The 12525-nt window shown below is 36.9% G+C and overlaps 1 protein-coding gene across 1 annotated transcript in view; it reads left to right on the top strand.

Moving 5' to 3' along the window:
* col4a6 (collagen, type IV, alpha 6) overlaps positions 1 to 12525 on the top strand; it is a 133910-nt gene that overhangs the window by 71926 nt on the left and 49459 nt on the right. The window contains exon 4 of the mRNA XM_042512582.1: positions 5580 to 5660. Coding sequence (XP_042368516.1) covers positions 5580 to 5660 — 81 coding nt within the window. The remainder of the gene's footprint in view (positions 1 to 5579; positions 5661 to 12525) is intronic.

Below are 12525 nucleotides of genomic sequence, written 5' to 3'. Positions count from 1 at the left end.
ACTCACTGGGTATAAATTATGTGATGACTGAGTGAGAAAAAGGAGCTGAACTTGTGGAATTAATTAATAGATCTACTTAAACTGTGCAGGAGCCAGACGACGGCTGACCAACCTTTCTGACGTGTCAGAAATTTGTCTGTTCAGGGCGCCCGTTAGCTCACCTGGTAAAGCCCAGGAGCACGGCACACTGGAATAAATGAGTAGGGCGGAGTCCAGTTGCCCGAATCAGCTGAGACTCTGGTTGACTCAGGTTCCGGCCGCGGACACTGCCAACTCTGTGCAGACACACACTCACAAACTCACACAGGTTGTGTCTCAGTGGATGTAAGATGATGAGGTGATCAAGTAGCTCTGATACTGTGAAACCAGGGTTTCAGCTCATTGTTCTCATTTGTCTTTGTTCTCTGTGGGAGAATGTGGCCCTGTGTGTGTGTTTGTGTGTGTGATTGTACTTGTATATTTTTAAGGACCAGTTTTTAGGGAAATGAGGACACATTTACCACTTTTTTTACATTTTATTTGAGGGTTTTGACTTAAGCTTTTAGTGTTAATCTTAGTAATAATTTTAGGGACTGGATAAAATCCCAACACGTTTAGACTGTGTCTACTCATGCAGGATTATTTGTGTCTACACGTCCAAATGCACTCACGTGTCCTGCTCTGGGTGTGTTTATTTACCTCTCATAATTTGTCATTGTGTGCATATGCGGTCATTTTTCCTGTATTATCAGATGTCTGCTCTGAGGGTTGAGCGCTCTCCCTCGGGCGCTGACTTAGCATGTTTGCCCATTTCATCCTTCACTTGTGTGGACAGAGTCAATATTTCTCAGATACAAGCATGATTATTTCCCAAAACAATGCATCTAGGGCCAATAAAAATCTGAGGCAGACCACTCTGATTGAATAATACCCGAAGGGGTATTAATGCCTTAATAAAAGGAGGACAATAGAGCACAAAAATAAGAGTAACACGATACAAAGATCGGAGCTAAGAGAGCACAACACCTCCAGCATCGTCTTTTGTCATTCTCTGTTTCATTTTCCTCATTTTTTTAAAGCATACATTTGCTTTAAAAAAAAATGCAAAAACATTGTGCTCCTAAAACTGCATAAAGTTCTCACCCTTTTTGTTTCTTTGAGCTTGTTGCTCTGTTTTGCATTTAATTTAGAGTATCATTAGTGCTCCAAATTACTTGTTATGTGTCTATTTTTAGCTGTTTCTTCTTAATTCTCTTTGCCAAAAGTTTCACTTTAACCCCTTTCTCTTTTTTGGCCTCCCTCCATTTCTTTTCTCTTTTCCCCCTTTCTTGCTCCCTCCATTAGCCCAAATTTCAGTGTTTCCCGGCTCACTTTCTCCCTCTCTTGCCCTCCTTCTGTCACTGTGATTAGAGGAGTTGAGGTGATCAGAGGGAAGAAAGCAGGACCAGCACCACTGACCTTTCCCCTCCTTCCTCCCTCTCTCTCTACCTTCTGCTTTGTGCCAAGTTCTCTTTCTCCTTGTTGTGTGTTTTCCTCTTTTTCATGCCATGTTTTCTGTTGAGTAGTAGTAGTAATTGTAGTAGGAGTAGCTTGGTACTTGGCAACAGTGGTGGAAGAAGTATTTAGATAATTTACTCAAGTAAAAGTACTAATAAACCAGATACTGGTTCAAATACCACACTGTGAAAATACTCAACTGTAAGTAAAAGCCCTACAATAAAATTTTAGGTAAAAGTCTGCAAGTATAATCAGCAAAATGTAATAAGTAAAAGTACTTATTGTGAAGTAAAAATGTTCCAGGACAGTGTTTTTCAATTATATATGATGATTTTGGATTCATGTTTGTTGCATTTTACTGCTGTAAATGTTTAAGACTGTGCTAATATTAACCCCTTTATAGACTGTTATGTAATTTAACCCTTTAACACCTGGACTGACATCAGTTTTTTTAACCCTCTGAAACTGAAAAAAGCAGATTCCTGGACAACAAACATTGACCAAAGTGCTTCACAAGGACATAACATAAAACAGAGCTGTGATCAAATAAAAACACAGGAAATGAACACATAAAAACTGCCATTTATTGGAGAAAGTAAGTAATTAGAGTCAATAAGGGCATACGACATTATGACAAAATTATGACTGAAAAATTGCATTGCACAAACATCAACAAAAAAATACAGGTAGAGTCAGGCAGTGTTGTTGGGCACGTCAACACAATGATGGTTAAAAGACTAAAGAAAAGACGTTCATCACTGGTTTGCCTGCCCTTTTCTACTTATACTGTTTACTGTATGTTCACCATAGTATTTCCAAAATTGTAATTTCCTGACATGATTGTATTTATGAAAGGAATTTTCAGTATTTCCTTTAAAGAAATGATCTGCAGACAGAGGGAAGAAATGCAGCAATTAGTTTGAAAAAAGTAGTCCCATTCTAACTTAATCTAATCTAATATGACATATTTGCCATACATAACCATAATAATGCTACATGAAAAGACATCAAGTATTGTAGCATAACTTAGTACTCTGCAGGGTTTTCCTATCAATCATCACCTTATTGACCTTCTTTAAGTGAATATTTCTCAGATGCTTTCACACCAGTCTTTCCCAGGCTCTTATTGTATCAGACTGAGACCCAGACGAGACCAGCAGATGACTACTTACAGGGGTCCTCGAGGGTCCTTGACCTCGATTATTGTGGATATGAACACTCGCAAACTGTGGTCATATGAACTAATACAGCCTGCACTTTCTCCTCATCCACCCCTGTCCTCTGGACCTCCATCACTCCCCCAGTTGACACCCTTTTGTCCCCCCTCCCCTCCTGTCCCCCTCTCCTCCATGTCTCTCCCCCCCTCCAGCACCCTTTCATCCACTAATCACATTGAAATGCCAGCCATGACCCCAGAGTTTGACCCCAAAAGCCCCCCAAACTATGAAATCATATGAGACATTTGCTCCTTAATTAACAGGGAGATATTCATTTATCTTTTGTTTATGATCGTGTTTTGTGCAGGGGGAGTCTAGATTTGCACACAGCAACCAAACAAATACATAAATATATTGAAGATAAATAAGAGAATACAAATATTTCTGTAGTCCATCAAGTGAATAGAGGACATTTCAAAGTCCTAAGAGCCTCATATATATGAGCTTATGCCACTCATACGTCAGCTTATAAAAGCCCTCTCTGTGCTGCTTATACCCTCTAAAAGCACTGCGTGATGTTTAGTAGATATCTCAGGAATGCCACCCTGAACACAGAAAGGTTAATCTGCAGTTCACTTGGAGTTTATGAACTGTGTTGAGTTTGTTTACTGTGCGTAAGATGGGATGTATGAGAATGTAAAACTGGCGAAATGGAAGGAAACTGCGAAATTTAGAATGAAAATATGCCTCGAAAATGGATCTTAAACAAGTACATAAATACTTTGGCACATAGTCCACGTGCTGCATGTCTCCAGGACAATAGAGTGAGACCAACTGGTAGCATTGTTGTAATTTCTCACCTTATTTTTTAATCATAAAAATATATCCTTTTAATAAAACACAGTTTCAGGCTCTGATATTGGGAAAAGTACAAATATTTTGACAAAAATATTCTAATCCTGTTTAAAATCCACATACTGACTACATACAGTATTTCCATGACAATTAAGCAAACTTAAGCCAGACTATAAGAAAAAATCCAATGGACTGTAGTTCGTTTTAAAGTTTAGTTTGTTTTAAAAAGACTGGAAAATAACCAATATTTTTCGAGTGTTGTTGTTGTTGTGAGTGTAAAGACACCTTTGTTCTGAAGCTTTTAATCATATCACATGACATAAGTTATCTCACTTGTCATGTATTGTAGGTGCCAAAATTTCCATTACACATTCCTGGTCCATTTTGGCTTAAACGTTGTCTTTTTAAGATCATTCTTGACTTTGGAATCAACAATTCTCAGTCAGTTATCCGGTATTTTACAATAATTATGTAAAATTGCTTGTTTTTGCACTTCAGTTCACAGGTCAGTCAAAGAGTTTGGGCGAGACCCTTTTGTCTTTTTCCTTTGTTTAACATTTTTGTGTTGATCTAAATTAAATTAACTAAATTATTAATTTTTTTCTTCTTCTTTTGAGTTTTCATCCAAACACCATCATCATCACCTCCTATGTGACATTTAGTTCATCCACTTAATTAAAACATGCAATAGCTTGTTCCTCGTCAAAGATGAAGCCTCTCGCTCCTGGTCGCCCTGACTGGGAAAACAAACGTCCCCCAGGTCACCAAAGTAACATTATGAAAGGAGTCATGTAGAGTCCTAAAGGGCTTCCCCGGGGCTGCTGCTGCTGGTATCACTGCATCTATTCTTTGGTTAGTGACCTGTCTCTGGTTGTAGTTAAGGCTGGTTTGTGTCTCTGTTACTAATGAAAGAGAAGAGCTGGAGGGATCAGAGCGCGGTCACACACCGAGTCAGAAACCCCAGAAAAGAAAGGCACGAGGGGAGACAAATAAAGGCTGTAAACACAAAAAGAAACCTGATAGCACATGTTGTGTTTGATACATAATTAGATCTGCCCTTTAAAGACGCACTTTTTCAATCAGCACTGACTGGATTTGGATCTTTCCTAAATCCTGTTTAAATCCCTGCAAATCTGCCAACTTCTTACTGATGCAGCTATTCCTAACATCCACATGACTGATGGAGCTGTTACCTGAGTCTCTACGTGCTTTTCTGCCCCTGTTTTTATATCTCTTTGTTTGATTTGTTTTTATACATGAAGGGGTTTGAAAAGGAGACTCTACCACACAGACACTCATCTTGTTTTGCTCAGGGGCCACTTTTGCAAAATGACAGGAGGCCAAGGGCCAGTTGCAGCAGCTCATATATGTTGCTAGGGTGATTCTAGGATTTTAGGAAACATTAGAAGTTTAGGATATTTGTAGAATTTTAGGATGTTTTTAGGATTTTAGGACATTTGTAGAATTTTGGGATGTTTTTAGGATTTTAGGATGTTTCTAGGATATTAGGACGTTTCCAGAATTTTTAGGATGTTTCTAGGACTTTGGAACATTTCCAGGATTGGAGGACATTTCTTGGTTTTTAGGACATTTCCAGGATTTTAAAACGTTTGTAGGATTTTAGGAGGTTTCTTTGATTTTAGGACGTTTCTAGGATTAGGACATAAGGGGCTAAGCTAAGACCTCTGTTAGAGGGTGCGGGGGAATCCGCCACTGGCACTTTGTTGATAAACAAGTTCTATTTTGATGCTAGTTTATGCACTTTGGCACCTTATGTGTGCTAAAAGTACAGAAACCATTCCCAGTGTGAATCTTTATGTTTATTATGAATTAGAAAATAGGGGGCTGCATGGCACCCCATTGACAGTCAGATTTGGTCCGCGGGCCGTAAGTTGTGTGTCACTGCTCTACTATTTTGCAGCACTGTTCCCTACAACTTTAGGCTCACACAGTTACATTCTGCTGTTGTAGTTTGGTGATGACATGACGTGCGTGAATTTTGAACCCCAAAACGCCTGGTCGTGATCAGCAATTTGCTTTATATATTTCCAAATCACTGTTTGTAATGTCTGTCTCTTTTTATTTCTGCAGGGTACTGGGAAGTTTGACGAGCCATGTGCAGGCCTGGACTGTAGCGGGGGATGCAGATGCAACCCAGAGAAAGGCAGCAGGGTGAGTCATGTCTCATCTGTATGGAGCTATCTCAGCTCTTATGCAGTAAAATCAATTTTCATGTTTCTAATACCCCCAAAAGAGCCTGCAGCACATAACCATCAAGACACAAACATTTTCTACTGTCTCTATTAGTTCCAATTATGGCTTTTCCACTTTTTGTCACAAAGAACACTATTTTAGCTCCTAAACTACCAAAGACACAGCGAGGTACTAAATTTTACTTCACCTACAAAATGTCCATTGTGTTACCTTGAATTTGTGAAGAAAACAAATCAATACTATTATATTATTATTATTATATAAATAAATATTTTCTTATCATCTTCACATTTTAATTAGTCATAAACAGATTACCTGTTTGTGCCCTCCAGCTGTTTTTGCTCATATTAATTGGATGATATTTATTGCAGAGGTCAGTGGTTTGTGGTTTGGAAAGTATATATACAAGCCAACAAATTGTAAGAATTGCATTTATTTCAGTTGAACTTCCAATAAAAAAAAGGAAACTAAATTGCGGAAACATTGGCTTTATTAGGAAACTGTGACCTAAGGGCTCCATTTTCCATTTTGCTTTATCTCTTTCCATCACATAGCTACACACATCAACACCCACAGACACGTCACCATAGTTCATATATCAAAGTCAGCTTTGTGTCAGTCAGAGTTATACATGTTTTAACAGTCTTTATCTATATAGTCTGTATTGTGATTTCTTCGGGTGAGGAATCAGGCAAAAAAAAGGGTATCTTTAGGCGAGGAACTCATTTTCTTGTCATTGTTACCATGAAATCAACATCAATTGTCATGTGTTACCGATGACATTCAGGCAAAGTGTTGACAGAGTGTGAGGTGAACAGCTCGTAGATGAAAGACTGTACATATTTTAAGATTTAAATAGGCTCTTTTTGCAGTTTTGCAGAGATTGACTTTCTGCCTGTCAGCTGTTTACACTTCAGTAACGACAAGCGAGGAGCTCAACTTATGATTTATGACTTTGGGTGACAGTTAAGAGGAAAGTTTTGTGTGCGTTTTTACACGTAAGTATAAACCTGCTGGCTTCATATAAATTCCAACACATTAACAAGCCCCTTTAAGTGCTTCAGCATTATCAGGTCAGAGGGGTGAATGCTGTAATGATGTAAGTGGAAGGAGTTCTCTTTATATTATAGAGAAATAATTTTTCAAAGACATCTTTAAACGTGCTCCGACAGCAAGAACAGATTATAAAACCTGTTGATTTTAGTCATCAGAAAAAAGATTATTTGATGTTAATTTTATCTAATTCTTGAGCATTTTATGGCTGAATTTCAAAATAAGAGTATTCAAAAGGAGAAGTTTGGTTTCAATAGTACTCGAATATTATTTATTTATTATTTATTTAATGTATGTAATAATAAATGATGCTCTCTCTGCTTGACATGAGTCCAACAAAAGAATAATCTCCAACCAGAAATCGCAAAACTAAATAAAATAAAGTATAATATATTTAAAAAATATAATTTTGGTCGCCAAAAAGATACGTACTATTATTATTTTTGTTAGTTTAAAAGTGTCCTTTGCTTCCCTATAGGTTTAACTTGTGTTCAGTTGTAGTGACCTTTGATAATAACCATAAAATAACATCATGTTGCTTGTAAATCCAAATATTAAAGATTATTTTATATAAGAGAGGAGGCGCTTGAACTGAATTACAATATTTATAGAGTTCAGACAATCAGATTTGATAGGTCAGTCTTTATGTGGCCTGAGAGTCAAACCAAGGACAAAAAGGTATAATAAAAATCCCTCATTAAAGTACTGTGTATACATTTTAATCCAACAGTGTAATTTCCACTCCTATTTTTGTCCCCTAATGGAATCCATGTTATTTTTACAGCCAGTCATCTCTTAAAAATAGATGCTAGATGATTGAACATCAATCACAAGTTAAGAATTAAATGGGACACTACAAAGTAGCGTTGTACAGTGAAAATTATGGCTTTTATTGCGGTTATTTTTAGCTGAAAGTTGGTCCTATATAATGTAAAGCTTACAGTTTCTGTTGATGAAACACAAAAGTACAAACATCATGCAGAAGGTTGAATTTCAGCAGGTGACTATCTGGTCTTCCACTCCTTCCTTTGGCTTTGTTAAACAAATTATCACTTTATGATATAATCACAAAAGTCCTTGGTATATGAAAATTATTTGGATAATAAAACAGTACAAAACAAACCCAGGCTGAGAACTCTGTGCATGTTCACATCTTGCTAAAACCAGACTAACTGCAAGCTTCACACTGTAGCTTGGTCTCTTTCAGCCTGTATCTAAACAACAATTACTGTCTGACACAGAAGCCTACACTTACTGCCTGCCTACTGTACACTAGTTTAGGTAAATAACATAGTGACGGCAGCCGCATTACACACAGGTACCTGTAGGTAAATGATACAGCTCAGGTAATACCACCTACCCCCCGTACAGGCCTTCTGCTAGGCCTAAATGACACCGCCACCGCTGTATTACCCTCTTTAACTGAGACGTTTAAGTCATAAGGTGCTTATTTGTCTCTTTTCAATTTTACTTTTGTACTTACAGGTCAAAGTGGTGAGGCGTGTTCCCGATCATAGCTGTTAACAGCCCTGAAGTTTACAGGTGGAAAGTAGATTGAACACAACAGCGACTCGGGGCGTGAGGATACAAATATCCTCTTTATCTAGTACCTAAAACATAAAATATTAATTGCAGTTCTTAGTTTCAGAGAAGGATAAACATGAATTCACTCTACATTAAAAAATGGGTGTTAATTTTACAAGAAAGTGGGAGTCAATGGCGGATTTGTGGTCTGTAGAAATAAGCTGAGCACTCTGTTTGGCAGAAAAAAACATTTATTCAAAAATATAATATTCATTATGCAATCAAGTTTTAGAAATCCCTCTACTATTTTCCTTTTTTGTGAAATATTGGATAGTTTTATGTCTAAAGCATATTTAAATTAAACAATCCGAGGGGAAAATTTAACACATTTTTGTTGGACACATACAAGCAGAAGCAGTGTTGCAATTTTAATAAATTAACTTCAGAAATTTAGTAAACTGCTGAACAATTTGCAATCATGTCTAAACCAGCAGCCATCCTAAACTTTAATAGACATCAGACATAAAACGTTCCCCTTTAGAAATGAGTTTTTTGTAATTTTTTTTTTTCCTTTCCATTTCAAAGTGAGGAAAGTTCAGCTATTTTGTAACAGCAGCTTGCCTCACATTTTCCTCAGATATGCTTTTTGTGAGATACAACATAGAACAATGTCAGAGGATACATTCCTTTAGTGAGCCAAATATTCTCCTGTGATCGTTTCTTCATATAGTTTCCTTTGGACCAGAATCAATAGGTTGCCTCATATACGACTCCAGAAGATGATCATTATCAAAGTTTGTAGGCATAAATTATGTTTGTGATATAATGCAGGATCTGTGCCGGCATGAAACTTTGGCACCTTTAACTAAAAAAATAACACAATCAATGAGATGAATCAACTCATGACTGACTGACAGTATAAATACTGTCACGTATGATTTTGAGGACGCTCTGTTGATCCCCGAGGGTGAACTTTCGTCTGTCGTGAACCAGAACAAATGATAGGGTTTATCAGAAGTTCATCTCTTAAAGAAATCAATCACAGACGCAGAAAGAGAACAGCATGTGCCGCACAAGTACTGTTGATGGTTATTACAATGTACATATAATTTACTTACTAGAATCAAATGCGATAGTTTTTTATGTATGTCAATGCATATTTAAAAAGAAATGAAAGATAACACAAACATGTAGGATCTACGCTTATTTACTTATTTAATAAGATTTAAATGATAAGGTCTACTCTCTTATCAGTGCGTTCAATTTATAGCTTGGGCCAGCTGCTGGTTAGCTTAGCTTAGCATAAAGACTGGAAACAGGGGGAACAGCTAGCTTGGCTGTCTTCAAAAAACTATCAGCACCTCTAAAGCTTACTAATTTACTCTTCACATTTTGTTTCTTTAATTGGTACAAAAACTGAAGTTTGAAACATTCATTTGTAGTTTTACCCAAAGCAGTCCCTTCTTGCTGTTTTCCCTGTTTCCTGTCATGATGCTAAGCTAAGCTAAGCTATCAATAGTTTTTATATTTACCGCACACACACGAGAGTGGTGTCGATCTTCTCATCTAAGTCTTAGCAAGAAAGCAAATATGAGTAGTCCCCCAAATTTTTAACTATTCCTTTAAAGAGCAAACAAACACTGAGATTGTTTTACTGTAGTAAAGGAAATATTAGGAATAAAATATAATGAAAACTTAACTGTTAATGGTTATGTTTCTGAAGCACAACGCTATGATGAATCTTAAAAAACAAGTAAAAATAATTTGTGTAATTTAACAAAAAAGTGCAAGTGCACAAGAAAACTCAACTTTATGACCAAAAGTAAATGTGTAAAAGTAAAAGTGTTTTTCTCCACCCAGTATACTTACCTTATGCAACAAACACAAGTTTAACCACAAACAAAAAAAAATTTTTTTTAATTTGGCTGAAACAGAGCATCATTAGAAAACTGTACATATTTAACAACAATTTTTACATAGTGCATCTTTTCCTCATTTTGGGCAGTTCTACCTGGCAAACAAACAAAAAATCTTCATATTTTCAGTGTTGGAACTGTTATTCGCCTTGTACAGATGTTTCAGCTCATATTTACCAACAACTGTGCCAATAACTCCAGAGGGCATTGCACACACCGGAAAATTATGACATGCTAAGACATAGAAATACTAACCCAAGATGTTTCCACCAGCCAATAAATGTGGCATGGAAACAAACATCCGGTAATAATGGGAGTAACAAACACACCTCTTGTCAACTGTGTCTATGTAAAAAGAATAGAAATTGTTTTAATCACTTTATCAGACAGAGATGCTTACTTTTCTTATGTGTAGCTTTTAAATCCCTGCTACTGCCTGAGTACGACCCTGCTCCCCTGGGTGATGTAGCGGTCTGATCCCAACGCAAACACAGAAAAAAGACACAATCCAGGCAGTGTGTTTGTCTTAGTTGGTTTTCATTATTATTAGCCAAAGGGCTTCAGTTTTACTTTGACTTAAAGTCCTGAGACTCTGAGAAAATACAGAGCACGAGTGTTTAAAGTCTTGTGTGTGTAAAGTTCGACTTTCCTGGCTTTAATATCTGTGTCATGCTGGATCCATTAGGTCCAATAACATCCGCTCCCATTGGGTAAACCCCCGCAGGTCAAAGGGCAGTGTAAGGGATGACAGGATGGTGTGTGTGTTTGTGTGTGTGTAAAAGCAGTTGTTAGGTCACATTTGAAGTTGCGAAGCAGAAAGGAAGTATGGGCTTTATTTAATTTTGCCAGACCTCCATCTGTGTCAATCAGAAACAGAGATTTCCTAATTTTGTCAAGCTGCCAACGAGGTCAGCTCAGCATTTTCTGTGTTACGCTGGAGTGAAATTCTTCACCCAGTCTTAGTGTTTCTGCTGCGATAACGTCTTCATGAATAAGTTATGTTTAATCGAATAACCACAAATTGACATACATTTTGGGCCAGGTAGCTTTGTTCCAGAAGAGGCTAGAAAGAATTTCAAAAATCTGATTTTCCGCTCTCAAACCATTGGAAATGAATTGATTTACTAGTGATGAAATGTAACTAAGTATATATACTTAAGTATTGTACTGATGTACAATTCTGGCATACTTGTACTTAACATTTTATGTTACTTCATTCTTCTACTCCACTATAATTCAGATGAAAATATTAGTAATACTTTTTACTCCACTACTACATTTTACATTAAAAACACACAATATGCTTATATGATGTGGTGCAGTGCTACCAGTAGTACATAAAGTATCTAAAGTTGGCTCCACATTGATGAACTATAACATTTAAATGCACTTTCATGTATTTATTACTGATAAACAGATTGATATAATATTCAAATACTGTGAAATGAGCTATTCCATGCAATCAGCACTTTTGATACTTTGAGTACAGTTTACCGTACTTTAACTTAAGTAACATTTTGAATTCAGAACTTTAACTTGTACTAGAGGCTTTTTAGACTGTGGTTTTTGCTTAAAGGTTCAGTGTGTAAGAAATTAAGGTGACAGATTGGGAGAAATTTGATGTTATTTGATAAGCATTGTTTTCTCAAGTATATAATCACTTGAAAATAAAAATCCTCGTATTCATCATCTCAGAACGAGCCGTTGATATTTAGTGTGTCCTTGTCCACAGCATCCGCCAACAGGCAAGTGGGAAAGTCCACTCAAATGTTTGTTGAGATTACCAGATTATTTCTTTATTATATAAATGAATCTGTTAATTTTTTGATTAATGAATTAATCTTTTGTCGAAAAATGTGAGAAAATTTGCATATTTTGTCCAACCAACAGTACAAAATCCAAAATGTTTTTGCTTTACAACAATATAAAGCAGAGAAAGCTGAAAATTAAAGAAAAAAAAATTGGCTTTGCTGATTGATAAATGACTAAAAAACAATGAATCAGTTCATCACGTGTAAGAATGGAACAAACGCTGTGATTAGCTGAAACAGGTGTCTGCAAATCATAAAGTGTTGACATGAAGCCATTAGCAAAGGAAGTAAAGTATGTAAGTGTGACGGAGAGGGAGCGAGTCTCTCTCACACAGAGACGACAAAGGAAGGCAGGAATAACGGATGAATAGAGAGGAAAAGAGAGAGTTCAGCAGCCGCCTCCCTTTAAAATACGATGAGGGTAAAGTGATAGTGGATATGTGTCTCGGTGGGATGGGAAGATAAGAAAACAAGGGATGAAACCCCTCTGCTGGGGCCTCTCGATGAAAGACCGTCCCT

The sequence above is a fragment of the Plectropomus leopardus genome, chromosome 23 (genome assembly GCF_008729295.1).
Source record: "Plectropomus leopardus isolate mb chromosome 23, YSFRI_Pleo_2.0, whole genome shotgun sequence".
Taxonomy (NCBI): domain Eukaryota; kingdom Metazoa; phylum Chordata; class Actinopteri; order Perciformes; family Serranidae; genus Plectropomus; species Plectropomus leopardus.
This window is presented reverse-complemented; position numbering and strand designations above follow the sequence as displayed.